The sequence below is a fragment of the Ammospiza nelsoni genome, chromosome 5, assembly GCF_027579445.1.
Source record: "Ammospiza nelsoni isolate bAmmNel1 chromosome 5, bAmmNel1.pri, whole genome shotgun sequence".
Classification (NCBI taxonomy): Eukaryota; Metazoa; Chordata; class Aves; order Passeriformes; family Passerellidae; genus Ammospiza; species Ammospiza nelsoni.
The window spans coordinates 5,993,943-6,021,460 of NC_080637.1; the positions used below are offsets into that span (position 1 = coordinate 5,993,943).

Below are 27,518 nucleotides of genomic sequence, written 5' to 3' on the forward strand. Positions count from 1 at the left end.
TTTGGCGAGGATCTCAAAGGAAGAAAACATTTGACAGCTGAGCGGTGTCAAAAATGAAGTGTAATTGGGAAGCAGCCTTATGAGCATGGATTTTGAGTGTACTGCAGCTTCCAAATCTCTCATTTCCACTGCAAAACCAGAGGTTTATTGCTTTTATCTTCTGTTCCTTTCCCCCCACTTAAATCAGTCACAGGTGCCTGTGCACATATATGCACAAATAAATAATAGCCTAAAATTAAAACCCACACTGCAGGGTTCCTCATTAAAAGATAGAAGGAGAGGCTCCAAGGCACTAAGAATTTCTGTCACTGCTGAAATGATGTGAGAGACATAAATATTACAATGAAGGGTCAAAATAAAAAGCTAAAGACCACATAAAACATTTTAGCATAAATATGTCATCAATTTTGCTAGTTCTTAACATGATATTTAAACCCCAGGAGGGCCTTGAAAGGATGTCTGCTATCCTTTATAATTTTGAAATGCATTAAAAGCAGATATGTATAGCATGTATAGCAGTGTAAATTAATTACTATTTCATTACTTCCATCTTCCCTGCATCAGACCTTGCCAGCTTGTATTTTTTCATGGTATCAGGGTAGCAAGAGGGCAGATTTGGGCTTGTTTTGGGTCTGGCAGGACCCACAACATCCTCAGTGTCAGATTTCAGGGATACAGATGCTATAAAAGGATGTTCTGTGCCAGTTACAGTATTGCTCTTTTTTTAAGACATTGGTTTCATAGTGCACTGTAACCATCAGCATATTTCAAAAGAATAGCAAATAACTGCCAAGGATAAAGTCTGGTAGTGGCTTCTAAGCCTGGTTTGAGCTTAACTCAAGCCAGTGAGCTGTGGGTGGAAGGCTGTGTATGCCATATAAATCTCCTGGTCCATCTGTCTTGGGAAAGAATACATTTTCAGGAATCTCTGTCTTTCTAATTGCTTATAAAAACACTCTGAGACAAGCCAGTGAATAAATTAAATTTGAATGTTTCCAGTGGATCTTTTCAGTTTCTCACTGAACCTAATTACTGTCTAATCTATGCCCATGAGTATGCAGTTTTAAGTGGGATGTTAGACTTTCACTCTGCAGATTAAACTCTGTGGTGCATAAATTCATTATTATTTGTGTAAGAGAAAACTTCAGTCTCTGCTACCTTGTGGTTTTAATTTAAAATAACTACTGCATCCAATTCAGGCATTCTTTTAAAGGACTAAGAAGAGCTGTAAAGAGGTGGAAGATGTTTTCTAATAAACCGTGTCTCTTATTCACCCAGCTGAATTGGGAAAATTTATGTTTCAAACAGTAATTAAACTCTCCTTGTAGCTCAAGATGTCATGCCTTCAACTGCAATTTTAGGGAGCTGCACCACAATAGGGAGTAGATTAATATAATGTTCTGCAGGAAACTTTTTGCTGCAAGGATGAGTATGGCACCGTAAGGAGCAGGGCTGCTGCTTCAGCCAGACATCTCCAAGTGCTTTGCAAAGGGAGAAAAATAGCATAACTCCATTTTTACCAGCTGGAGGAATTGAGATACAGAGGCCTGGGGGGACTTTTCCCAAATTTTTTTAGTCACTTTAGGCAGAGAATGATGTCCTCTCTGTGCTGGTGTTGTTTTTCCTGAATCAAATCTGCTCCCTTCATTTTCAGTTCATGAATCCCTGAGCTGGTTAACACAAAAATTTTGTTATGTTAACACTGCCCAGGTGAGATCTGCATTAGTTTATTCACATATTAATCGGATCTGATGAGAACTGCTGTTACAAAACAAGTGTGGAGCAGACCCAAAGGCACCAGCTCTCTCTCTTCCTATGCTCCCCCTAATTAATACAATGAGTCTTAAACAACAATCTTCCTTTATTATTTGCAGATCATGGGATATAAAAATCATTGTAGATTTAAAATGGACTATATTAACCCAAGTAATTCCACCAGGACTTGAGTTTCTATAGTGAAAAGTGTTGTGTTGTCTCTGGCTCAATTAGATTTTTCTCAGTGTCAATTTTAATTCACTTCACCAGAGTGTGGGGGAATTCTCAGTGGAAGGGAAAATGTTTCTTCTGAATGAGAGCCTCCTGTAGCCCACATTTTATTTAAGAGTTTTAAAATGCTTCGCAATCCCACGTTCTCCCTTGAACGTCTGCTATTGTGTGTGCCATAAGAGCTGAACAAAATCACTTGGTGTCTCTTAATGTGACAGGCGTCTGAGTCTGAGCAGGAGGAAGGAAATGGGGAAAGCAGGGTCCTTGGTCCCTCTTTTTATTTAATACTAAAAAGAAAAAAAGTCTTGATAAGCCTTGATGGCCGAATAAGATTTATTTCAAATCTTTCCCACCCTTCCAAACACCTGCCCATGCATAAAGAGAAGTAAAAAGTAGGCAGCAGGGTTTCCTTTTGCAGTGCTGAGCTCATGACAGAGGTTGAGTGGCCTCAGAAGTTGTTTTTTTCCCCTTTAGATTTGGTATTTCCCTCCTCCCATGGCTGCCAGCACTTCAGTGTGCATTGCTTGGTTATTCTCTGCTTGGTGCAGAGTGACTCAAAATTACTATCTCTTCACTGTTTCAAAAGTAAAGTTTGGTAGATCTTTAACTTGAGGATGCTTCTCGTTGTGAGGAAGAGAAGACAGGAAAAAGAGCTTATGATAGAACTGTCAAGGAAGGTTTACCCAAGACAAGGGCCTGAAATGTCCACTGTGGATAGGAAAATGCTCTTTGCCATCAGTTTCAGCAGTTTTCCTATCGCTACACTTGTCCTTCCCATATTTCGTTAAAATCTCAGGACTTTCAATTTTTGGGTAGTTGTGCACAACACTGAAGTTTTGCTTTGTGTTTGGTTGGCTTTTGATTTGTTTGCTGGAATTTTTTGGCTGACACCTCCCTTTTACCAGTTTTGCAAGTGATTGAGACTGTTTTCCAGTATATCACTGGGCTACCCTTAGGAAAACAGCTGGGACTGTCACCAAAACCACTCTACTGGATCAATGGATGTGAACCTCTTTTCTGATTCAGGCAGAAAATTATGCCAAAGTGTGGTGCTCAAGTGCCCCATAGTTATTATAAATGCCAGCTTGTGTATGAAAGGTAAATATGAAATTGTCTCCATGGAGAACACCTTCATGTTTTTCAGAAGAGCGGTGCAAAACACTCTATGAAAATTCAGGTTTTCACATGTGTCATCTCCCAGCATTTTCATTTCCAACAGTTTTAGCTTTCCTTTCCAGTTAGCATGTGATGCCTTTCTGTGCTGTTACTTGCTAGTTCTCACTTGGGCATACATTGAGTTAAAAGGTGCTGTGTGGAAGTAGGGAATTATTACTATTACTATGACTATTATTATTATTATCATCATTTAGATGCTGCAGTTTAAGTAGTTAAAAAAAAATCTCAAAACTAAAGGTCAGTGTAGCATGTAGGTTTACACATGCACAGTACAAGTAACCTTCAGAAATTTCCTCATGACAAGATAAGTGCAGCAATTATATTTAAATGAGTGCCAGAGAAAATTTCACTGTAAACTGCATTAGCTGGAGAGTGTGTGCTGTAAGAGGATTTAATTGAATTAATGTTACTTACTATCAAAAGCTCCATCTAGTGTATTGCCAGGTCTCCTTATTACTAAGAATAATATTTGGCTCATTAAGACCCCTGCTCAACTAAGCACACAGTCCCGATGACTTCAGCAAGTGATTAAAATGAAAGCATTTCCTTCACTGCCTTGCTGAGCAGGAGCAGGCTGGAAGCTGGGAACAGGCACTGGCGTGTGCAAAGAGCATGGAGTCAGTGAGCCCTTTAACAAGGCTTTTTATGGAGATTCCTCTTAGCAGTGCCTTTCTGAGTGTCTAAAGGAGATGTGATTTTGGCATGAGTGCCCTTCCCAGCTTGGGTGTACCTGGTTTGGTCACGGCTGCACCAGTGATGGAACCAAGCGTTGTCTGGGTGTTCAAGAGGGACTGGGGGTGATCCACGCTGGGGCCTGGAAGCCCTGCACAAATAACAGCAGTGATGGCAGAGGGATTTCATTGAATAATCCTGGTGGTATTTTTAATGCTGTTATTAATGCAGGGCTCTCACTCTCGCATTATACGGATGTGGCACAATGAGATCCAGAGAGGTATTTTGTGTGGCTTCCCACATAAAAGCAGAAATGCAAATGAGCTGCATTTACATATTCACATGATATAAACAGAAAACTCAGAGGCGTGGAGACGCAGGGACATAGCCAGAGACATGCTTCAAACCAGGGATAAAGAGAGCCGTAGTTTTCCAACACTTATGTTTTAACCATTAAGGAGAAAATGTGATATATTGGATGTTTTTGTATAATATTTTTGAATGTCAAAATTCCCATTAAAGCCTGCATCTCCTTTATGTTTGATATCGTTTTATTTTCCTTTCACGTGCATTCTCTAAAAAGCAAAAAAACCCCATGAAATCTAGAAAAGAAAAAACCAACCTTTTATTCTCCATTCATTCAGCAACAAAAGCAACAAAGAAAGAAGGTTTGAACCAGTCTTTTATGAAAATTGGGAAACAGCAGAATAGTTTCTACAACAACTTTCTTTATTGTTGGCTGAATCAAATGACAAAAGTTTTTATTCACCTACGCATCTTATATTTTAACAAGCCACATGTCACTCCTGAACTTCACCCACCAGTATTTCTGCATGAGGGTGGCATTCTGGTACAGTCAGTGAGGCACATGCCATTCAAAGGAGTTACAATCTCCTCTTTGTTTTTCTGGTGTTGTTTTGGGGGAGAAAAAGAAAGAGTAATTGCCCGTGTTAACTGATGTTCATTACACGGAATTGTTCAACTCTCTTAAAAAATCATTGATCTGCTTTTCCCCCGTGAAAGTATTCAAGGTCTCAGTTCACAAAAGAGAAATCAGCATGTAAAGCAGCAGTCTGGCAATCTGTGCTACAAGGAGCAGAGTGTCACGTTCTGTGCAGAAATGTCAGCAGAGTTATCTGTCTTATAAAAAAAAAGACAAATATTTAGTAAGTATAAGAATTATTACTGTTGCAATCAGATGCGATTTTGGGGAACAATCTGTTCAAGAGTAGGCATTTTTTTCTCATGCATTTGTATGTTCATGATTGAACATTTGTTAGGTAACATCTGGCACGAGCTGTTCCTCTTTCTCCCTAAGTTTCATGGCTTTGTTTTGTATTTGAGAAGGATATTACAAAAGGTAATTTGGTGTCTCATTCCCATTGGTATGGTCATGGTTTTAACTTTTGAATTACTCCCTTGAAATAGGAGGAAGGGGGAAAAACCACCATTTGAGTATTTTTAATAGGGAATAGGCAGTATTTAGATTTCATGGCGAGTGCCCCTGGTACGTTGTGTGCATGCAGCAAGTCAAAAGTGCAGCTGCAGACCAGAGTCCTTGAGCCACAGATAACAAAGGCACCCAAAATCTGGGGCTCCAGCCTTGTCCACATGCTCTTATTATCATTTACTGTTTGTATTGCAGATGCACGTAACAGATTGTACAATATGCTGTACAAACAGATTGGTAGAATGATCTTTGTCCTGAAACACTGGCAGCAGAGCTGAGCAAGAAGGATTGACAGTGTGCCTGCACTGAGAGCTGCACAGCCCAGATGCCACAGTTTGGGACCCATGTCCTCAACAAAAGGGCTTTCTGCATCTTTGGTGAAGCAAAGGTCTGTTCTTGCTGATCTTACTGTAAAGGACTGAAATTTTAAATAAGAATTAAAAGAAGAAAGCACAAAGATCATTAGAGAGCGAGTAGGAGAAGGGAATGTGCCTACTTCTTGCTTTTTTCCTTCTTCTCATCTAACAGCATTTCTTCTACACTTGCCAGATCGAGTGTGTCAAAGGAGCAGACTTTCAAACTTTGGGTGATTGCTCCCAGTATTGGAACAAAGCCCTGCAAAAAAAAACAAGGCTGGGGCATGCAAGGCTGAGGCTTTGGTGACCTGGCTGGGAGGGGCACTGCTCATGGAAACTCTGACGCTTTGGAAATTATAGGGACAGCGAGCCTGCAAACTTGGCTGCCTTTCACAGGGCTACCCAAACAGGAAAAATCCTAATAATTAATGTCTTTTTCATCATCCAGGGCATGCAAAGAGATCATCCACTTATGCCCTGCATGGTTAAGAAAACCAAGAATTGCTCACTTATTTATTGAAGTAGCTAATGTGCATTTCAAAGTGCCTCAGTGCTGGCTTGTGGGGGAAGGAGGAGTGAACATGAATATTAATTTCAATGAAAATATTTTGTGGGAATAGTTTGTTCAGTGAATCTAGATCATCTGCAGCTGGTAGAATAACGATATAAGCCTGTTTATATGCTTTATTAAATCAATAAACCACAAGAAAAGGGAGGTGGTTTGTGTTGTGCACACAGCTTTCAGAGGATCTTTGCTTAGGGACGAGAAATAATTTTGCCATTTAGAAACACTCTTTCTCTTTCATGTTTCATGTTTCTCTTTCATGTGAAAGTGTTCTCTCACTAAAATTATTAAGGAAAACATTTTTCAACTCTGAAGTATTGCTGATATTTTGGCAGTGGCTGTGGCCAGTAGTCCAAGGGATGGGAACTGCTGAGCACTTGGTATTTAAACAACTGGTGTTGACTTTGTGGTTAAAGAAGTTTTACGACTGGATCAGACATAACACTTGACCCACGTGATTTCTGGTCTGAGGTAAGACTGTTCAGGAGCATGCCAAGATCCAGGGCTCAGCATCCTGGCTGCCCAAGGTTGAGCCACTCTGGCCTTTGTCAAAAGGGATTGGTCTCTAGATCAGGTGAGAGATTTTGAGTTCCAGGATGCAAAGGTCTCAGGTTTGGACACCTAACTTGAACGAAGAAAAATCCTGCTGGTTCATCCAGCCTGTTTTCTGCCAAATCTATGCTTGTTCTGTTTAGTGCATTCCTAAATGTTTTGTCCAATTTTATTTGGAACTGGACCATGGGACACTCTTTCCAACTCCCCCATACAACCCAAAGATTAAATGTTTTATTATTGTAATGTAAACACACCCAGTCCTAACATTTTTGTGTGTTTCTCTCCCCCCATTTTATTTATTTTTTGTTGTATAATCTCTCTTCTGTGCTAATATTGATGAATTGGAGGGATGCATTTTCTGTCATGTAAAATAGTACTGGGGATAAACTCTGTCTGGGATTTTGGCTGACCCCTTCATCAGGCTTAGCTCAAAAATTAATCTGTCATTACCCAGGTGCTATGCACTAAGCTTTATTGGCATAGAGGAGCACCACATCCTGTATGTTCTTTGGAAGGAAAAAAAGTGATCATATAATCACTGAGACAGTAAACAGTCATTTCCAATCTAGTAATATTTTATATGAACTGGCACTGTATGTTGTATATCATCCATCTTGATAATCCTTGTTCCACATTGCCTCCCACTTGAGGCCAAGAACATTACAGCTGTGCCAGAGAGTGGGTGGAAAAATAGCCTTATTATTAACCTAAGTTGAAAACATAATGGCTTTTTGAATGTCTTCATTCACAGATGCAGTCATACTAAAATATTAATACCCTTAAGTGTAGAGAAACAGAACTTTCATTTCAAATCCATTGTCCATGTGTGTTACAAAAGGGAAAGCCTTGAAAGTGTTGTGGATTCCCTGTATCTTTTGTTTTTTGTTTTACCCTTTAAATGTCAGTATTCTGTGAGAAAGGAGCCAAAATGTTCTTCAGAGTCAGTTTTGAGCAATGTTGCTGCCATCGCTAACATTGTCTTGTGGTAAAGGAAAGGGTTTCTCCAGTTTTCTCTTTGTCTTAAAAGACTGGTAATAACTGAGTGGATATTGAAACACACTTAATAACATTTTAGTACCATAATCAAGCTGGGCTGCATTGCCAATGTCAGTGTTTGCTTAAATCTCATCCCCAGAGGGATCAGAAATATTCAGGATGCATGTGTTTTCTGGGAGGAACCATCACAAAGAGCAGAGGAGAAAACTGCAACCCTCATCTGATTAATCTTCAGAGCACCCCAGGATCCCTGATTTACAAGCAGAAATGAGGGACCTAGCAGTGAAAACTGAGTAAATTTGCAGCACAGCATCACTGAAAAGGCACAGAAAACAGAGATGATACTCTTCTCCAGTTAAAGTTGTGTTTTGCCTTTCCTAACTCCATAATTTACTTCTGTGTATCTCTTCCCAGGTAAAATATGAATCTTCCACAAACCTATTTAGGAGGTGTAAGAATTGCTCTTGAGAACTATTCAGGGAAAAAAAGAAATAAGTCTTGATTGTACTAATTTATGACTAGCATGAAAAAATATCCCCCCCTTTCAAAAAGGAAAATAAAAGGATTAAAACTTCCAGTGTATCAGGCCATGTGTTGTAAATTAGCTTAATTGTTTTAGAATTCAGAAGTGTTTCATCATTTTAAATTGGGCTTGTCTGATATTTAGTTCCACATTTTTTATAACTCTGCAGGACTAATATGTAGCCTGTTGTTGCACATGAAAAGCTTTTTTTATCCTAATTTTTAAGACTGATGGAATGAGAGGAGGTTGACAAGTGATCACTTAGTTATCTCTGTGTCAAAGCTTATGATACGCTTTATAGTGAAAATGTGCAATATACAGTTCCAGGAATAATTTTGCTCTATATTATGGTTTATCTTTCTGGCATACAGAATGCAAGAGTGAGTAATGCTGAAGTCTGAGAGATGATTTCAAATTGCTTGGAATTATCTTTAAGTTTTGCCTAGTAAGTCTTAGCAAGAGACAAAGTATTGTACAAGATAGGGGCCCCAATATTATCAGGTCTGCCCTCCAAGCACATCCTTATTTCCTCACATCCCATTTCATGTGGGAAAAGAAACTTCACATTTTTAGGGCATTATTTTGCAGTTTCTCTGTTGATCCACTGTACTTCATGGATAAATACAAGTTATCTATGGGTAGGGCTTTTTGTGAAAAGACCAAGTGATGCTTTTTCCCAGTAAGAACTGGTGGTTGCAAGGCTTGTTTGGCAATCTGACCTGTAACTCACCATTTCTCAGCTCCCATCCAGGAAAACTTTGCATTGCTTGTGCTCAACAGAAATATATCACACAGTAATAACAGTAATAACATGTCGAATAAATGACGTGGTCACATTGTAAAGTTAACTAAAGGACCTCTGGTATCAAAATATGATTGGTCAGAGTTTTTATTTTTTATATATATATATATATATATATATATAATTTTTTTAGCTTGCAGTTAAGACTGGGGACTTTGTTCTAAAGCTCTGAGAGTTTTTCAGTAGCGAAGCTGCGCGTCCGTGATATTTTGTATTTTGTTGGATGCGTTCCTGTGGCTGCCATGGTGACCTGCAGAGAGCACCATGCAGGATCCTGCTTCTCCAAATGTGATTAGATACATTCAGCAGCCACATGCAATTGATGCCAAGGAACACTGAATAGTTTCATCGACTTTGCAGACAAGCTTCAGTGTAAGTCCTCCTGCCACTGCCTGCTCAAGGCCACCTTTGACAGCCGCAGGAGCCAACACATCACTGTTTAGGCACTCGTTTTGTTCCTTTTCTCTATTTTTCCTTCTCCCTCTGATTAAGTTGCCAAGCATCCAGCTGCTTTCTCTTCTTGTCCTGATAAGTTGCCAATCATGTCATACAGCCTGTACCTCTAGAGCCAAGTATTTCTCTTGTCATAACTTGAAAACAGGCTGCTGGAGATTTATTTCAAATCTTGGTCTGATTAAATGCCACATCTTGATCTTTGGAGAGCCATAGAACCTATAGATCATGGTAGTCTTGTTTGAACTTCTTTGAACTGGTATTAACAGATTTACATGTCCTATGGGTCATCCAACACAGTCTCAATATTCCCTTCCCTTAATAGATATTAAATATTTGTGACTAGGTTTTTTTCATCAGTTTTCCATGGTGATAGTTGCAAGAAATATTCAGTTGTATGAAGGCTTCTGGGGAGAATAACATATTTATTTTTATGGCATGCGGGGTTTTATGTTTTGGTCTGCATGTCAAATCATTTATACAAAGATAAGTAGTAGCACTATTTCGTAAGGTCTTCAGGACATAAATAGCAGTGGGAAATTAAGAAAAACTGAAAGTGTTTACAGTGAAAAGCTTATTTTAAATGCTTCTTGTGAAATTTTGAAATAGCTTTTTTGGGGGGGAAATTGTGGAAAGTCTGATTCTGGGAAATCTACAGATAGAACAAGATAAAACTTTGGAAGAATTATGTGTGGAAGTGTAATGCTGTCCTCTCTGGAGAGGAGCTTAGCTGAATTGTCCTGCCTCTAACAGTTGTATAATTCTATTAAAACTGCTTTCCTAGATATACAAGATAACACTTTCCCCCAGTATTAATACTTTGCTAGCTCATTTTCCAGACAGAAGGAGAAGACTGTATGAATCATCTTGGCTTTTCTTTCTCATTTTGGAAGTACATGTGTTACACATCTCTTCCGTACCTCCCTTCATTGATTTTACATTAGTTAATCATCAGACAAAAATAAAGAGGAATAATAATTAACTAGGATAGCAATCTCTCCCCCAAAGTGTTTTCCTTGCCCTGGTAAGGCCACTCAGGTAATGTGAAACATGAGCTGTGATTCTTTATCAGGACACTTTGCATTTTTACATTGTTAGTCTGTGCAAAATGAGATTCTGTGCAAGAAGCAAATGAAGGGCAGGTTGGGAAGTGGTTGTGAGATACCTCTCAAATACCTTTGAGCTTGAGCTTCCTGAGCATAGATCCCCCACATGTGAAGTGTGTTCTTCCTTCTCACTGCTTGTGCTCATTAAGTGCTGCCATTTATTTTTGTGTGCCTGCACAAATATATGGCTTTATTACTAAAGTGGTTTGTTTATCTTTGCTGCTGCTGCATTTATTTTAGCACTCATCTAAACAATTAATTAGGGAAACACTTGAGTGCCGAATACACTTCTTCAGATACCACTCAGTTGGGTTTTTTATTTATTTCCAGGAGCATCAAGCATTAAAAAGCCCCCATCTTTTGCATTTTTCTTTATAACCATGCCATTTTCCCTCTTTTTTGAAGTTTCCACAGCAGAGTACATTGCTTTAAAAGATCATGGGCCCTGTTGAGAGTTCAAAGCCAAGTAAAGATGATGCTTAAAGTTCAAAGGCTCTGTGGAGCTGCATCTTCATCTGCATAAAATTGTTTCAATTGACTAGAAAGACAGAAAAGTTGCCAGGAATTGCTTCTATTTCAGTTTTATTATTCTTATAAAGAAAGCCTAATTGGGGAACAAATGTGTCACTGCTAACAAGTTCAGGCAAAGCGAAGCTCCTTAGATGAAACACTGCTTGAAGGTGCAATGCAGGAAAGATTTGACATGTGCTGTGACCCTGTGAGAGTGAAGCTGTGGATGGCTGGAAATCAATACGAGATGTGCAAGGGTTCATGATGTTGAAGTCGAGAAAGAGTTGAAAGTGTTTGACTGCATCTTGGGCAGAGGGAGCGGGGAGTGCAACAGATTCAGACAATGGATTTAGACATGGCTTTTAAAGATGGGGAAATGTATTTATCAGGGGGAAAAAAAATTAAAATAGTTGAAAATTAGCTCCATTAAAATAGTGTGTATATTGTAGCCAGCCATGATTCAAAGTGGAGACTTTGCCGGTTCTTCCACCAGCAGAGAATGGAGCCCACAACTTGGTGACTTGGCCAAAAGCAGCAAATTATGGGGCAGGGGAGGTGTTGGAGGAAACAGTTATTTGTTGATTCAAGTTCATGGCACTTAGAGGCAATATTTATCCTAGAATTTCTTCCCATGCTACTCAAGCATCCCTTAAGCCATCTCAAATGTCTTGTATTGATTTCTTTCCCTTCCTATAAGGTATCTTTCAGGGGAAGTGTGACAGACTGCAGTGAGTCAGATGGGTGCAGCACTGGCACGTAGTGCTCTGCTGCTGCTCATTGTCACTACAATGGCTGTGTCTTTTTACCTCAATTTTTATTTTTTTCATGGTTTCTTCACAGTGCTCCTTTGAGTTCAGAACATTTTATTCTTTCTATTTAACAAGGAAAAGATAGAGCACAGGGAGATGAAAGGCCAGATTGTTCAAAAGCATTTAGGTATCGAAAGATTCAGATGGGCATTGAATGTTATTTTCAGAAGAACTTAAACACCCTATTCCTAGAAATGAGTTATCCAAGGTCAGATTTTAGATTCTCTTGCAAAAATGGTATCCAACTCTTCCAAATCCAGCTAAATGTTGAAAATACGTGTTCTTGCCAGGTTTCTGGGTAGGGCTCAGGTTTTGTTGTTGTTTTATAAATGTGTGAAGTTTCAGCAATAGCAATCTTTCCACTGCATACCTTCTTTTATAACTCCTACTCCCTGGGCCTTTTTCTTTTTTCCTCTTTGTACTGCTAGTTCTGGCTTTTCCTATGCTGTCCTTAGAAGACACAAGCTGGTTTAGAGCTGTCAGTGGGGTTTAAAAAAACCTCATGTCAGATACAACAGGACTGGATAAACTGCAACTTTAAAAAAATGCATTGTGTTATCATTAATTCATAATTGTATTGATATGTTTCTAAAAACAAGGTATGACAAAAGACATTTTTATTGGCAATACCTGCCATGCTGGGATGTTCATAGAATCACCACAGGCCTTAAAGATCATCTCGTTCCAACCACCCTGTCATGGGCAGGGACACCTTCCACTAGACCAGGTTGCTCAAACTCTATCCAGCCTGGCCTTGAACACTTCCAGGGATCCACAGTTTCTCTGAGCAAGCTGTTCCTCTGTCTCACTGCCCACACAGTAAAGAATTTCTTCCTCATACCCTACAGAAACCTGCCCTCGTTCAGTTTGAAGCCATTCTCCCTTGTCCTGTCACTACACGCCCTTGTCAAAGCCCCTCTCCAGCCATATCTTGGTCCTCTTTGGGTGCTAGGAGGTGCTATAAGGTCTTTGATTCTGTTTCTGTAAAAAAAAAAAAAGAGGAGAAAACCTAATTCCTGTGTTCTTGCTATGAAAAACCTCATCTAGTGTGTGAAATTTGCCAGTGACTGAGAGCTGGTTCCCAACTGATGGGTGCAACAATAAAACAGTAATTTAACTGATGTTGTCTGCTAGAGTTAAATAAGCTTGCAATATATTTCTGGGGAAGTTAAGCTGTGTTAGGAGGGTTGTTGTCAGAAGGCTGCTAAATTCCTTCATTGCCATTTCACAGAATCACAAGCTGGCAGAGGTCAGAAAGAACCTCTGGGATTCATCTTATCCAAGCCCAGCTCAAAGCAGGGTCATCCACAAGTTTCACAGAGGTTTCTCAGATCTGTGTCCAGGCAGGATTTTAATATCTCCAGGGATGGAGAGAGTCCACAACCTGTTTGGACAAACCATGCCAGTGTTTGATCACCTTTAGAATAAAAGTGTCGTTCCTTATTTTTAAATGGAATTTCCTGTATTTTAATTGGTGGCCATGGCCTCCTGTCCTGTCATTGGACCACTTAGAGGGCTTCTATCTTCCTCCAATGTTTTCTTCTCCAGGGTGAGCAGTCCCAGCTCTCTCAGTTGCTTTTCATATGAGAGATGCTCCAGATCCTTCCTCATCTTCATGGTCCTTCACAAGACAGCCTCCAGTATGTCCACATCTTTTTACTGGGAAAAAAGAAGAAGATCCAGAACCCCATATATGCCTCAGCAGGGCTGAACAGAGGGCAAGGATCACCTCCACTGACCTGCTCTGCCATGATGCCTTTGGCATTTAACCAGTAAAGACAATTTCCAGCACAGAACATAGTTTTTTCATAGGGAAAGTTTATAAATTGCAAATAACTCTCAAAGATTTGATTCTTTTGAAGGGATAGTTTTATGGTAAAGCTCTTCTATTCTGAATATTTTTCCCTACAGAGTTGCCTCCTAGTTGAACTTGGACTCAAGTGGCTTCTCAGGAGTCACAGTGCAATTAGAGGTTTCATCAGAGCAGTGATCTGGAAGTCTTATCAGGAAAAGCCAGTTTTCAGTCATCTTTCTCAAGCATCCAAGTGAAAGAAAAAATAGAAGGAAATCCAGGACTATAAGACATGTGTGCTGGGAAGTTTGATTTGCTTCTACTGAGTGCCAGGGTGGGAGACAATGGAGCTTTTGAAATGACATCAGGGAAAGAAATGTCTCTGCCTATGTTAATTTATGTAAACATGATCTTTGTAGAGTCTTTTTGAACTGAGATACAGTGTCACAGCAGTTTGCTGCTGCAATAAGGGATTAAATCTTAATTTTGTGTTTCCATTTTTTTACGCATCTGTTCTCTGAGCCCTCTCCCTCTACTGCATCCAAAGATGTATTTAGCAGATGGTCAGACTTAGGGGTTCACTTGTACAAAGGACATGTTAGTTCATTTTAAAGCCAGTAAACTCAAGTCAGTAATTGTTACCTGGCCAAAGAAAAGGGAAACAATAACCATCTGCTATGAAGAAAAGAATAAGACTTTATTTGAGGGAAGAAGTGGATTAAGGAGCATTAGTGCAAGAATAAGAAGGAAAAGAAGAAAGAAAGATGAAGGGGAAACTACAAGAAGGCAGAAAAAGAAATACATAATTATTTGTACTTTCATTTTTTTGTTTTTTCATTTTGATGCCTCCCCAATTTCAAGATTTCTTTCTTTCTACAATGTATATACATAGTGGCTATTCAACTATTCAACTATTCAAGTGACTATTCAGCTATTTCATTCAAGTTTTTTTAAAAATTCTTGTATTTTGTGTATATTCTTTCCTATATTTTACAAGTGGCAAGTGCAGTAACTTCCCATGGGACACCCCTCACAGAGCTAGAGGCTGGAATGCCATTTCCCCACCCTCTCCCACTGCTGTCCTACTTACTTGAGAATTTCTTGTCCAAAAGCAGTTTTTATTGTAACCCATATGGACTGATGTGTAAGATCCCAATTACTCTCCACCCCTGAGATCTAGAAAAGTGAACAGACCAACCATGGGCTCAGCAGGAGGCACTGAGCTGCAGCTTTGGTTTTCCCACTGGTGTTGGTTGCCTGACTGCCATCCATCTCCATGGCTCTCCCTAGGGATTTGCACTGGGTGGGTGCTTGGATGGGCTGGCAAAGGAGGAACATTCCAGGCCAGGCCACCTGTAGATCAGGATGTTGATACAGTGCTGATGTGCAGGTTCAGTGCCACTGACTGCTTAGCTCTATCTTCACAGCCCTTCCAGAGTTTGTGTTTCAATGTCTCTCATCCACTGCTCAGCCCAGACCAGTGAAGCTCAGCTTCCATCCCAGCACGCAGGGATGGTTTCTTTAGAGACAGATTAGTTTGTAATGACATAAAATTGCCTTGATGCTATAAACCTGACTTGTGTGTATTTATTTACCCTGCCACCTTGTATAGAATATAATTCTGCATCTGCTTTTTTTTTTTTACTCCTTTATCACGGTCTAGTGAGATATCATATGAGTGTTGCCAAGCTGCAGGTGTGGAAGTTGGCCCCTTGCTTCAGAAGTAAAACAGAGAGTTCCAGCATGCTGGCCATTCACTTCCCAGTCATTAGACTGGCAGCAGGAGAGTTCAGGAATTTGCAAAAGCTGTCATTGTCCTGTACGAAAAATTGTACATTGAAATTCTTCAGATACTTGTACAGCTATTAGCCATTTAAAACTGTTTAATGTAAGTGGCTTATTTCAGAGAGCAAGAAAAGTAGATTCTGGCAATTTTGCCCTTGATATCTTTTCTATCTGTGTCGCACTTTAGTCAAAATTTACATAATAATGGGTAGGGAAGTGTTGTGGGACATGAACCAGTGCATATTAGTTCTTAGTTGCTTTCCCAAAAGGCTTGAAAATGCAGCAAATTTAATCTAGGTCGAAAAAAGAAAAAAAAAAAAAAGAAAAAGAAAGGAAAAAAAAAAGAAAAAAAGCCAAGAAAAAAGAAGCCAAAAAACAAAACACTTCCATTTCGTAGGCAGGGGACATCTATAGAGAGCATTTGTATTCACAAGGGTATGGGAATGACAGAGTGCAACTCCTCCAAAAGAGCTCCCCGGTGCAGCTGAAGGCTGACAGCAAACCAGGACTTGTGGCCAATTAACAGAAAGGCCGTCATAACTTGCAAGGCTTGGAGAGAAAAAATTGAGCTCCGTGGGATCATTTTTCAGTGGCCATTTACGGGGCTGTTCCCAGCCTGCAGCATTTGTGCTTTAATGCGAGCGGTGCAACGCGGGGCACTCCGGGGCTGGGGCACTGCCACCCTGGATGCTGCAACCAGGAGGGAAAATAGAGCACAGGGTGGAATTTGGCACGTCCCAGCTGTGAATCCTTCTCACATGTGAGCCCTTGCCTACATTCAGCTAATGTATTAATATTAGAAGTGGCATTGCTATAATATGTGCTGTCATTAGAGTGGCAGTGCGATTTCCTGGCTGGTGACAGGACTGGTAATACGGTTTCCATCAGGGTGCCAATTATATCAAACTATTAGCAAACCTGAGCTAATTGGGAGGCGGCATCATTAGAGGTTGGTTTCTGCTGTATTCGGCAATTCTAGCAGGGATGGCTTCGGGAGTGAATCCTTTGCATCGTGCTCTCCCATGACTCCATAGGCTATAGAGCATGAGACTGGTGCAGGTAGGAATCAAATCACATCCCTGCCTTAGCCACCTTCTTCTGATAAGCAGAGTTTCAAAAATAGTAGGATTTTTATCTCTGATTGTCTTTGTCAGGAATGTCTATATTTGCTATTCAGACAGTTCATGGTTTTCTATGGTTTTGTAGGGAACCACCCAGTCAAAATCTCTAAGACTGAAACACCTCTCCTAATACTAGACCAGCATCTTCAGTGCAGGTTAGCTAATTGCACTAACATCCATAGCACAGAAGAAATGCCAGGCAAGGCTCCCACTGCACTGCATAAAATGTAAACAAAGTGAAAAGTCTCATTGCCCAACCACACACCTGAATGCTTTGTAGCAATAGGTCTTCTCAGTGGCTTTAGTGGAAAAGAGATTTTAATTTCTTCATTGGCTTTTGGAAAATGACATTACAGGTCATGGTGTGTTTGGTTGGAAATCGTGCTGTTCAGGCAGCTTTTTGTGATGTACAGAGCAGGTGTATTCCAGAGCTCAGGTGGATGGCTGGAATGCAGGAGACCTTGTTAAAGGCTGCCCTGTATTAGTGCAGTGTTTAAATTTTGGTGGTGGATGAGTGAATATTGAAATCAGGAGAGAAACATTTGGAGTGGGGGAAAAAAACAAGAAAAAGAAATCCTCCTGAACTTAAACTAGCTTGAACTGTGCTGGATTGACAAGAAGCTACTGTCCCCATTGAGATTCCAGGCTTGTATGAAGCCAGCACCTGTTCTGCTTGCAAATGCACACACAAAAGTGAGCTTCATTCACAGAAAGAAAGAAACATAGCAGGACTTCACTCATTTAGCCTTCCAGGGCCTTCAATCCCTTGATCTGTCAGCCCCTTAGAATTCAAACGCAGCCTTTAAAGGAATTTTCAATTCACAACATGATGACTTTGTTGATGTCCTGAATGTGAATGTATTTTGAATTGAATTTGTCTGCCAGTATTCCATTACTCACTAAAAGAATACAGAGTTCAATCATCAGATAATCATTATAGCTGTTTTGAAGTGTTTATTTTATTAGTCTAGAAGGTAAAGCAAATTTCATACTTTTAAGTTGTTGCAGGCTTTGCAGGCACCCTGATAAGCTCTTGTATTTCTATACCCCATGGTTAGGGTTCAGGTACTGGCAGCAGGTGATAATATGCAAGCACAGGAGAGATCCAAACTGACAAATTTTGACAGTTGACAACTAAAGAAACTAAGGGCTTTTTTTTTTTCCTCCTCTATCTTTTCTCTTTTAATTCCCAAAAGTTAAATTTTCAGGCCTCAGGGATTGCAGAATATTTTTCTTCAAGCAAATCAAAACCTCAGAGCATCTTGTGAAGTGTGTTTTAATTCCTGTCCACATCCAAAGGGTTATTTTCTCATATAGATGCACATGTGTAATTCCTGGTAACTTTAACAGGAATTGTTTATTCAGTTTAGGGAGCTGTAAAAGACTTTTTCTCACCCGAAGCAAGATGGAGGTGTCTGTATTCACTCAGGCATGAAATCCTGGCTGAGAGATTAAGCCTCTTACACAGATCCCAGTGCTGTTAAATGCCAACAAGGACTGTGTAAGCCACATCTTCGAGTGGGGGAGAGCTTCCCTTTGTTAGTTATTCAAAATTAGGAATGTAAACTGCTCTCGCGGCATAATTAGTCTGTGTTTGAATTGGGAGAAAGTGACAAAAATAATGGCATGGCAGAGCTCCTGGAGATGCACAGAGCTGGATCTTGCAGCCTAACAAAGCCATGACTGCTCTGCTGGGAGGGAAATTTGGGTCATAGAGCAGAAGTCACACAGGAGGAGAAGCCCTATTGCATGGGGTCACTAACAGCTCTTTGAAAAAATTATCTTGCTTACAGGAGGAATGGCATGTCTTGAAATTTCATGGCGAAAACTGCAATTTGTCATAGCTCCACAAAGTCCTCCAGAAACCCAGGTTCATTGCCACCAGACAACCATGGCTACTGCGGGGTGAAAGTCCTCACCACTTGATCTTTTTCCCATTCCTCACTTCTAAATGATGGCTTCAGTGAACCCATGGCTTGATTCCCCTGTAATCCATTGCTGCCATCTTTGACAGTGACTCACGTAGAGCTGTTTCTAGCCATACATGAGGCTGTTTGTCCCTGTCACTGTCTTGCTAAACAGGTTTCTGTGGAAATTAAATAAATAAAATCTCTACCAGTGGTGCTAATTGGTGCCTTTGGCAGCCTGAGCAAGGGCTTGTGAATTGAATGTGTCATGGAGAATTGAATGTGTCAACTCTCTCCCAATGGCTGGGACCTTGAGGTCTTTCTCTGGCACTAAATTTCCTTTGAAAAAAGAAAAAAAGAGGAAGAGGGGGGAGGGGGGAAAAAAGAGAGAGAGAGTGAAAACAAGCTGAAGTAAGGGATCTTTTCCCTTTTTTTAATGAGGTGTTGAAGTTGAACATTGTCGCGTCCACACTGCAGCGTTTGCTCATCAGATGCCTTAAGAAGTGGGGCGCTGTTTTCTGCTGTTGTTTCTCAGGCATCCCATTTGCTGCCATTAAACTCTGAGCAGCATGGAGTGGCAGGTTTTATTCAGTCTGTTCAAGCATCTGGCAGGATAGCCATGAAGTTGTTGCCGATGTCCTTAAGGGACTGTAGGGATCTGCATGATTCATTCAGTATTTTTTTCAAGGTACAAAGAAGAAATGCCTTACGCTGTAGTAAATACTGTTCCAAGTAGAGCACAACCAGCTTAACAGAGCGTGGGGGATTTGCTGCTCTGGAGGCACTGACTGGCAGGATGAGCTCCTTTCCTGTGGGCAAGAATACACTAACCCAAGTGGAGCTAAAATGGGCTCTATTTCAGGCTGTTGAGGACTGGCAGAACCATGTCCACAAACCAACTCACCTTTTAAGTTGTCCTGATTAGAGCAGGGGAAGGTTATCACTGCCAGGCCCTGAGTTATTTGGATGTAAGAAAAGTCTAGTTGCGGTTCAAGCTGCTGTCGAGTTTGTTGGTGATGAAACAAAGATTATATGTGCATGGGGCCTGAAGGGAAGGGTTGTATTTTTTCATTTTCTTTCAGTAGGAAACATACATTTCTGTTCCAGCTGGGCCACTTGTTTGTCTTTGGCAATATCACATTTTCTTTAGTAAAATGGAGGAAGGAGCATCGTTGCCTCTTTGCCTTTCAGCAGGGGACAGCTACCAGTCCTAAAGCACAGATTAGCCTTGTCCTATTACACAGGCATCTTCCCCTCCAATATTCCTGCAGAAAAAAAACTGAATTAGGTACTGACCCAAAAGGATTTTACACTGGAGGCATCTTCAGTGCAACTTGTGTAACATGGCTGCAGCACCTCTGGAAAATCCATAGGCTCAGCTACAGTATTTCCTTGGGAAAACATGGACTATTGCCTTTTCTGGTTCTTCTCTGTTGTCTTGTTTTCTTTTTTGAGTCCAGCCCTGACCTCTGTAGCAGATACCCTCAAATTCAGGTATCCACAAGTGGGGGTCCATGTCCTCCTCAAACCACAGCAAACCAGCTGTTGTTGTGGGGTTTGTTTTATTTCAGAAGATATGAGCCAAATGCATCCTGAGGAAAATTTTATCCATTTGCATTTTCAGATGTGTCAGTCTGTGAGCACAGAAGTCTTTATTTTTGTCAAGGTCTGATGACCTGCCTGAAACATCTGCACGTTTCCCATTAAGCTACTGTTTCTTCCAGCCCTCATTCACAGAAACGTTTTTCTCTCCTGAGCTATTACTTCCCAAAAATGACTAGTTAAAGGGTATTTCACAGCATATTCATCTTTCAAGTGCAGTTCTTTCAAGTAGTGCCAAGAATGATAAACCAATAGATTTCAAATTTCTCCTTATCAGAATGAACCCCCTGAGCTGAAATCTAAAATGAAACTCTTTGGGCCCATGGAAAAGGACATGGCAATTGCAAAGTTGTGATTACAGCTTGATATTTTCCCCTCTGAATCCTCTCTCCTGATTAAAAAGCCTTATATTAAAAAGCTAACAGACCAAACAAAGAAACAATAGGAGATAGACTTGGAGCTGTCTGACAGGATAGAAAAATATTGCAATATTGTCTCAAAATCACACTCTTAAATGTCACAAACTTGGATATTTTTCTCATTTTCATCTAGGGTAAAATAATTCGGATTTTCAGAATTTTCCAGTGAAACAGAAGGTTTAGAAACACTTACAGGAAACATAAACCATAACAGGCTGTCCCTGTCTCTAGCACACATCCCTGCGAACAATGTCCCGCTTACTGAAATAATTATTAAACCATCTCCATCATAAAGTGTGAAATTTTAAAGAACCTGTTGGCAGTATGAAAAATGTTTCTCTCAGCTGTGTTAAGTCTAGGCATTACCTGCCTGCTCATGTTTTGCTGTGGCTGCAAGTGATTTTATGTATTAGGAATAAACTTGCTATGCTCCAGCTGGCAATCCATGTTCACCTTTGCTTGTTACCCAGGTAATGGTTGTCACTGGCCTGGCTGCAGAGCCAGAGGGAGCATTCCCAATGCCATGCACAGCTTGACCAAGCAAGGGGCAGTGCAGGGCCATTCTGGATTCAGCCCTTCCTTCCAAAGTGGGCCACCTCCACATGGCTGATTCCAGTGTCTGCTGCGGGCTGCTGTGCACACCTTCTGATTGTGTCCTTTGCCACTACGGGGATGCTGCAGGGTTGAACACAAGCAGGAATGTCAGGTGGGCTGGGATGTTTCACCTTGGCCAACATTAGGGAGCTGATACAAGCTTTGCTCACTGCCTGAAGCACAGATTATTTTATCTGTGTCATGCTCCAAGGGAGCACCAAGACTCATGAGCTGGGGTTTCTTTTGTTTACTGATTGGTTTTGACATTTCTCTGGAGTTGTAACAAATCTCTAACTGTGATTAAGAGAACAGCATTGTTTTCTGATTCATCAGTAAGACCTGCATCATCCTTGGGTTCATGTGAAGTAGATTTTTACTTTTTACCCAGCCAGCATTGCCCAGAATGTTTTCCCCTCTCCCCACAGCACCAAACACCCCATCTGCAGCAAACATCTCATCTGTCAAGGAGCAGACTTCATTGCTGTGGGGCATTACAGGCAAGCCCTGGTCCTTGCTTTTTGTCCCCTGCCTGTGACATTAGAGCTCTTCCCTGAGGCTGTGCCTGTGAGCCCTGGCCTCACCCTGGGGCTGGTTGAGCTGCCTGGGCTGCGTGTGCTGCAGCAAAAGCTGCTTTACATGTTTGCAGTGGACAAAGGGACAGCAACCCGTGTTTGGTCCCACACACCACCTGGCTGGACCATGCTGTCAAAAGGGAAACCACAGGATTAAGGCAACTAAAACCACCTGTTTCACTGAAAATTGAGCAGATGCAGGGAGAGCAGAGCCTCCCTTAATGCTGTCAGCCATCAGCAGCCTCCACTATGCCAGCAGTGGTGAGTTCACCTGTAGCTTGTTTTTCATTCTTGAAACTGAGATGAGTGTTCCACCTCCAGTCCTGCCTGGTTTCACAGAAATGGGGGAACTGACCTTAGCTCTTTTGTATAAGGCCCTTTAAATAAGGTCCTGCTTTAGCCTGATTTTCTGCTTGGGATGTAACAATGAATTCCTGCTGCTTGAGCCTGCCATGTTGCTTATATTCAAAGTATAATGGGGAACCTTCAGAAAAATATAACCTTATTTACAATGTACAAAGCCAATTGGATTTTGGTTAACAATTTCTAAGTGATTACAGTTCACTAACAATGCAGGTGTGCTATAGATGCAATGCACAGGGGGGGACTTTTTATTTTAAATCATACAAGCTTTCTTTTATTCATGTCATTCAGGCGCCTCAGGATAATTCACATTTCCAGCTTTCATAATGTGTTGTTCAACCACTGTTTTTTTCTCCCTGTCTATTGTACTCTCACAAATCATACTCACTAATTTCTGAAAGCTTTTCATTTCTCTCTATAGGTTGTTGTTTCGTAACATTTTATACAAGAAAAGCTGCTCTTGAGGCACAGAATGCACTGCACAATATTAAAACTTTACCTGGGGTGAGTACATTTACTTTTTGATCCTAATTATTTTATTGCCAAAAGAATAGCCCTTTTGCTCTTGATGCTGCTTAGTGCCCCAAATGATCTTGATCTCTGCAAGGAGGGTGGCTAAGCTGATGCTCTGCCCTGTGTTGGTGCCAGTCCTGTAGCAATGGCATCATGTCCAAAGGCAGCTGCTGTTCTCTACCAAATCCTTTGGCTGGAAAAGGTACTGATTCCTGCTGAGTAGAGACAGTGGCCCAAGTGCAATGTGGATCTTTTTTAAAATTTATTTAAGGGGGAGGGAGGGAGGAGAGAAAACATATGGCAGAAAAACACTGCACCACTGGAGCTTCATGTTTGAAAAGGGAGAGAAGAGGAAAAGACAAAACACAGCCAAAGTTTGTTAAATGCAGCCTTTATCCACATGGTTTCTAAACAACCTGAATGCACTGGCTGCACATCTCAGGGTGTTGGGGAGTGTGGTACCCCATAGCTGCTTGCACAGGGTCATCCTGTCTCCTGACATCACCTCTCCTCACCACCTGCTCCCACTGGCACCAGCATTCAGAACAGTTGTGGTTGTGTTGTACAAACTGTATCTTGCATTTTCCTATGGTATTTTATATTTAAATTACAGGGCTAGAGAGAAGTGTATCACTGGTAATTGCATGTCTAAACTCTGAAATCTTCTAGTACCACCATTTTCATTTTTTCTGCTGTATTCTTTGAGGATAGAAGTGAAAAAAATTATAAAGAATGGAGGTATATTCCCTCTTGATGTAGGAGAAGTGTTCAAGTATATGTTTGTAATGTCTGGTTACAGACATGAAAATAAATAAATACACTGTGTAAATAAATAGAGCATTACCTGGACTGACAGTTATATGGCCAATATCTCCTTTAGTTCCTATGTGTTGTATGTGAAATTGGATACTCTGTGTTTGAAAAATTATATCTGACTGGTTCACTTTATGCAAGTGATTTCCTGGTAGGGAAGCCACCTCATGTGCCATGGAAATGGCCAGCACAGAACGGTGCTGTCACGGGACAGTTACCTGTGAGCCCTGCTAAAGGTAAAATGGGAATCCTCTGTCATTTGCAGTGAAAATGCTGGGAATGGTGGTAGGAAATCTGCAAAGGTAGGAAAACAGGAGTGTTGGGGAAGATGAAACAAGAAAGCCTTATAAATATGATTGTCTGGCAAAAGATTTTGAGAATATAGAAACTATAAGTGAGATTGAAATGAAAGCAAGCTTTGAGATACCTCAGTTACTGAACAACTGGAAAACAATGGTGTGGCCAGCTGAAGGTAATCCCCTTTGGATGAAACAACACCCCCTGCTTGCAGACAGGTCCAAGGGTCAGAGCAGACCCTACTAGCTTGGCAGAAGGGCCCAAAGAGTAGTTTTTAGGGTTTAAAATGTAACACAGTATGGTAATGTAATGATTCTTATAGGCTATAGGATTTGTATATTGTAGTAGATTGGTTAGTGAGAATTAGAATATTCAACACAGAAGAAGATTTATTGTATTGTAACAGGAACCTCACTCTCTTACGCTTTTGCTCTCTTACCCTTTTACTCTATTGCCCTTTTACTCTCTCACCCTCTCATCCTCTCTGCCCCTCTCTTCTCTCGGGCCTGCTCCAAGCTGTGTCTGGCAGCTCCCACAGGGCCCTGCACCCAGGCCCTTTGCAATAAACCACGAGTTCCACCACCTGGCTGCAGAGATCTCTCATCTCTGTCTGTCCTGACCGTCCTACCCCCCGACAGTCCTACACAGGAGAAAAGTTGTGGCACTTCAAGTGATGTTTTCCAGCAATTGGCCCTTGCAAGGGACAGTACCAAGGCCTTACAGGCCTCCCAGTGGAGTCTCAGCACTTTAGGGTGTAGAGGATGGGTGTGCCATCCTCAAGAGAGAAAGGAAGGCTCTGAGGGACAATTCCCTTTGAGACCCCTTTGGAGCTCAGCTGAACCTCAGCACCCCCTGTCTCTGCAGCCCCAGTTGTTGCTTCCCATCCCCACTGTCAGAAAATGCCGAGCCCTTGGATGAGAGCTCTCCGACCCCATTCAATGTTGCACCTAAACCAACTCACTGAGTGATTGTTCTCCATCATCCTTTCAGTCAAATGGCTGTGTGCACTGGCTGAGTGGGATGGAGGTGATCCCAAGCTGCTGGAGCAGCACCCTGCCCAGATACAGCATCCCCCAAGCTCTACCACAAGATCTACTCATCACCCCCCCAGGAAGTAGACAGGGTCTGTGTAGACTCATACAATCACAGAGTCATAAGGGGTGGAAAAGACTCCAAGATTTGGAAAAGGCCTACAACATATGACTAAAAACCACAATGTCAGTTAAATCACAGCACTAAGTGCCACACCCAGTTGTTTTGGTTTTTTTTGAACACTTCTAAGCATGATGACTCCACCACTTCCCTGGGCAGCCAAGGCTTGACCACCCTTTTAGTGAAGAAGTTCATCCTGATGTCCAACCTGAACCTCCCCTGGTGCAGCTTGAGGACATGTCTTCTCATCCTGCTGCCTGGGGGCAGAGCCTTACCCCCACCTGGCTACACCCTCCTGTCAGGGAGTTGTGGAGACTGAAAAGGGCCCCCCTGAGCCTCCTTTTCTTCAGGCTAAACAAACCAAGTTCCCTCAGCTGCCTTTACTTTTCTTTGTTCTTCCCTGAGTCCCCCAGGCTGCTTGCTGTGTTTTGAGAGATGTTATTTATCCCAGTGGGTGACTCAGAGGGGCAGTTTCACTCTCTGGCTTCCTCACATACAGGTGGCAAAGCTGGCTCAGCTCTGCATTGCATCTTACCTGAGCAGAGCATCATTTTCTCCCCAACTTTTGCACAGCTAATGAGCAGGCAGTAGTTAAAGATGCTAGTGTACCTTTTGATGTTATTTTAAAATAAGGTTGAAATATTTTTTTTTCCCTAAAGCCCTCTCTAGCTCTTTGTCATTTAAAAATTATCTAAGCTGTTTTTTCCTGTCCTGACTGTGAGGTTACAAAGTTTTCTTTTAAGGAAATACAGATTCTGTATTCCCATGACTCTGGGGCCTTGCCTTTAAATATACTCCTGATACAGCCAGAGATGTTTAGATTTTACTATGAGATAAGTTGTAATACTTACTTTTTTAAAGGGAAGCCACTAATAAAGGGAAGCAACTTGAATACATTTCTACTACTTGTCTTTCAGAATGATTCAGCATATATTATATAACAGATTCTATATTTTGCACGTGCAGTATGCTGCCATTCAGCATATATGGGGATACTGTTATGCTGCATCTGTGTATTCCCAAAATAACTTCATTTAAGCACTCTTTAAAGTTGTGGCACACATGCTGGAAACACTTCATGTTAGCAGGGTTCTCCTTATATGAATTTTAGCAATTTCTGTATTGTTCCTCTTGCCTGCTAAGCAGCTTTTACCAAACAAGCAGGAATCAGTAGTGGATAGTTCTGTGTGAGAAATGATCTCAGAGCAAATGGAAGCAATCTCCTGTCAGAGCAACAGCAAGGGATGAATTTGGATCAGGTTCATTTGGGCATCAAGTGTCAGCTTGCTTCCAGTAAGCAAGGTATGGTCAGTAGGAGGTTCAGTAATAAGGTGTCTCCTGGAAACAAAAGGATCCATGCCTTCCCCTTTTGCTGTAATATCACCATGCATCAGATAAGGCATCCTTAAATAGCCCAGGAGGAAAATCCCAGGCAAAGGCTGGTGATTTATTGGTGCAAGGTAAGGAAAGCTGGCAGAGGCAGGAGCAGGGGGCTGCAGGGATGCTGAGGCTGTTGGAACCCATCTGTGTTTCACCTGCACTCAGGTGTAGCCTGCACTGCTGCAGAGCTGTGGAGGAGAATAGGTCTGTGTTCATTATTGTTAGAGCCTGGATTATTTCTGGGTTTAGTCTCTTCATTTCTTAAGTGCAGCCTTGCTCCAGGTAGCTCAGTAAGCAGGTTTTGGATCAGCACTGGTGAAGCCAAAAAAGTGGGGGCTTAGTGTGAAATTTATCCCCCTTCCAAGGCTGCATGTGCAGTTTAATTTAAGTAGGTTTTTGAGCAAAGCCTGCAGTGCTGTGTCTCTATCTCTGCTTTTTGCCTGGACCTCATCCTTAACAGAGACATGAAAACACCAGCGCTTGATCTGCTCCTTTGAGCTGCACCCTTTTAGTGGACATGAAGAAAATAAGACCAGACATAAATGATTAATGCAGAATCTTGGAAGAAAATATTGCAGGGTGCCTTGCTGTTTGATTACAAGCCTTGGAATTAGTCAACATTTCCATAATTCTAAACCAATATACACCTGTTTTCCCACTGTGATGTGAAGGCACAACTTAATTTAACAGAAACCCTGCTGTGCTAAATCTCTCATTAAATACCAAGCTAGGTCTGTAATTTAAAGTTGCAGCACTACTATTTTAACTGAATTGCCTTTGTATTATAAAATTAATAAGAAGTTAATGATGCACTTTGCTGTATTCGCTCAGATTTATTTTTTTTTTCACAGCAACAACAACAAAAAAGAAAGATAAAGAAGAAAAACATGTCACCAGCTGACATCTCAAGGCTTTTCTGGTTTTAATCATTTTCCTGAGGATAGAAATTCATTTAAAAGATTTAAAAAAAAAAATTTAAAACTTTCTGCACTAGTAGGATCAAACATCATCTTTTTATTCATGATTAATATAATCTCTCAGTTAGTCATAATATTCCTTGTCATATATTGGAGCTTTTATCTTTCCCAAAATATGTATTTAGATATCACTTGTTATGTAGGATTGCTACTAGGCAGAGAAGCAGATATGCAGTGTTTGAGAAATACAGGCACATTGTTATGATATATGATACAGATCAACCAAACAGGGACAGTTCTCTTCTGTTTACTAGGTGCTGGCATCACAAGTA

At 41.1% G+C, this 27,518-nt stretch overlaps 1 protein-coding gene across 8 annotated transcripts in view; it reads left to right on the forward strand.

Annotated features, from left to right (window-relative positions):
- CELF2 (CUGBP Elav-like family member 2) overlaps positions 1–27,518 on the forward strand; it is a 551,351-nt gene that overhangs the window by 426,971 nt on the left and 96,862 nt on the right. For all 8 annotated transcript variants that reach the window (XM_059471628.1, XM_059471627.1, XM_059471623.1 and 5 more), the window contains one exon: positions 22,536–22,618. In XM_059471628.1, the coding sequence (XP_059327611.1) occupies positions 22,536–22,618 (83 nt within the window). The remainder of the gene's footprint in view (positions 1–22,535; positions 22,619–27,518) is intronic.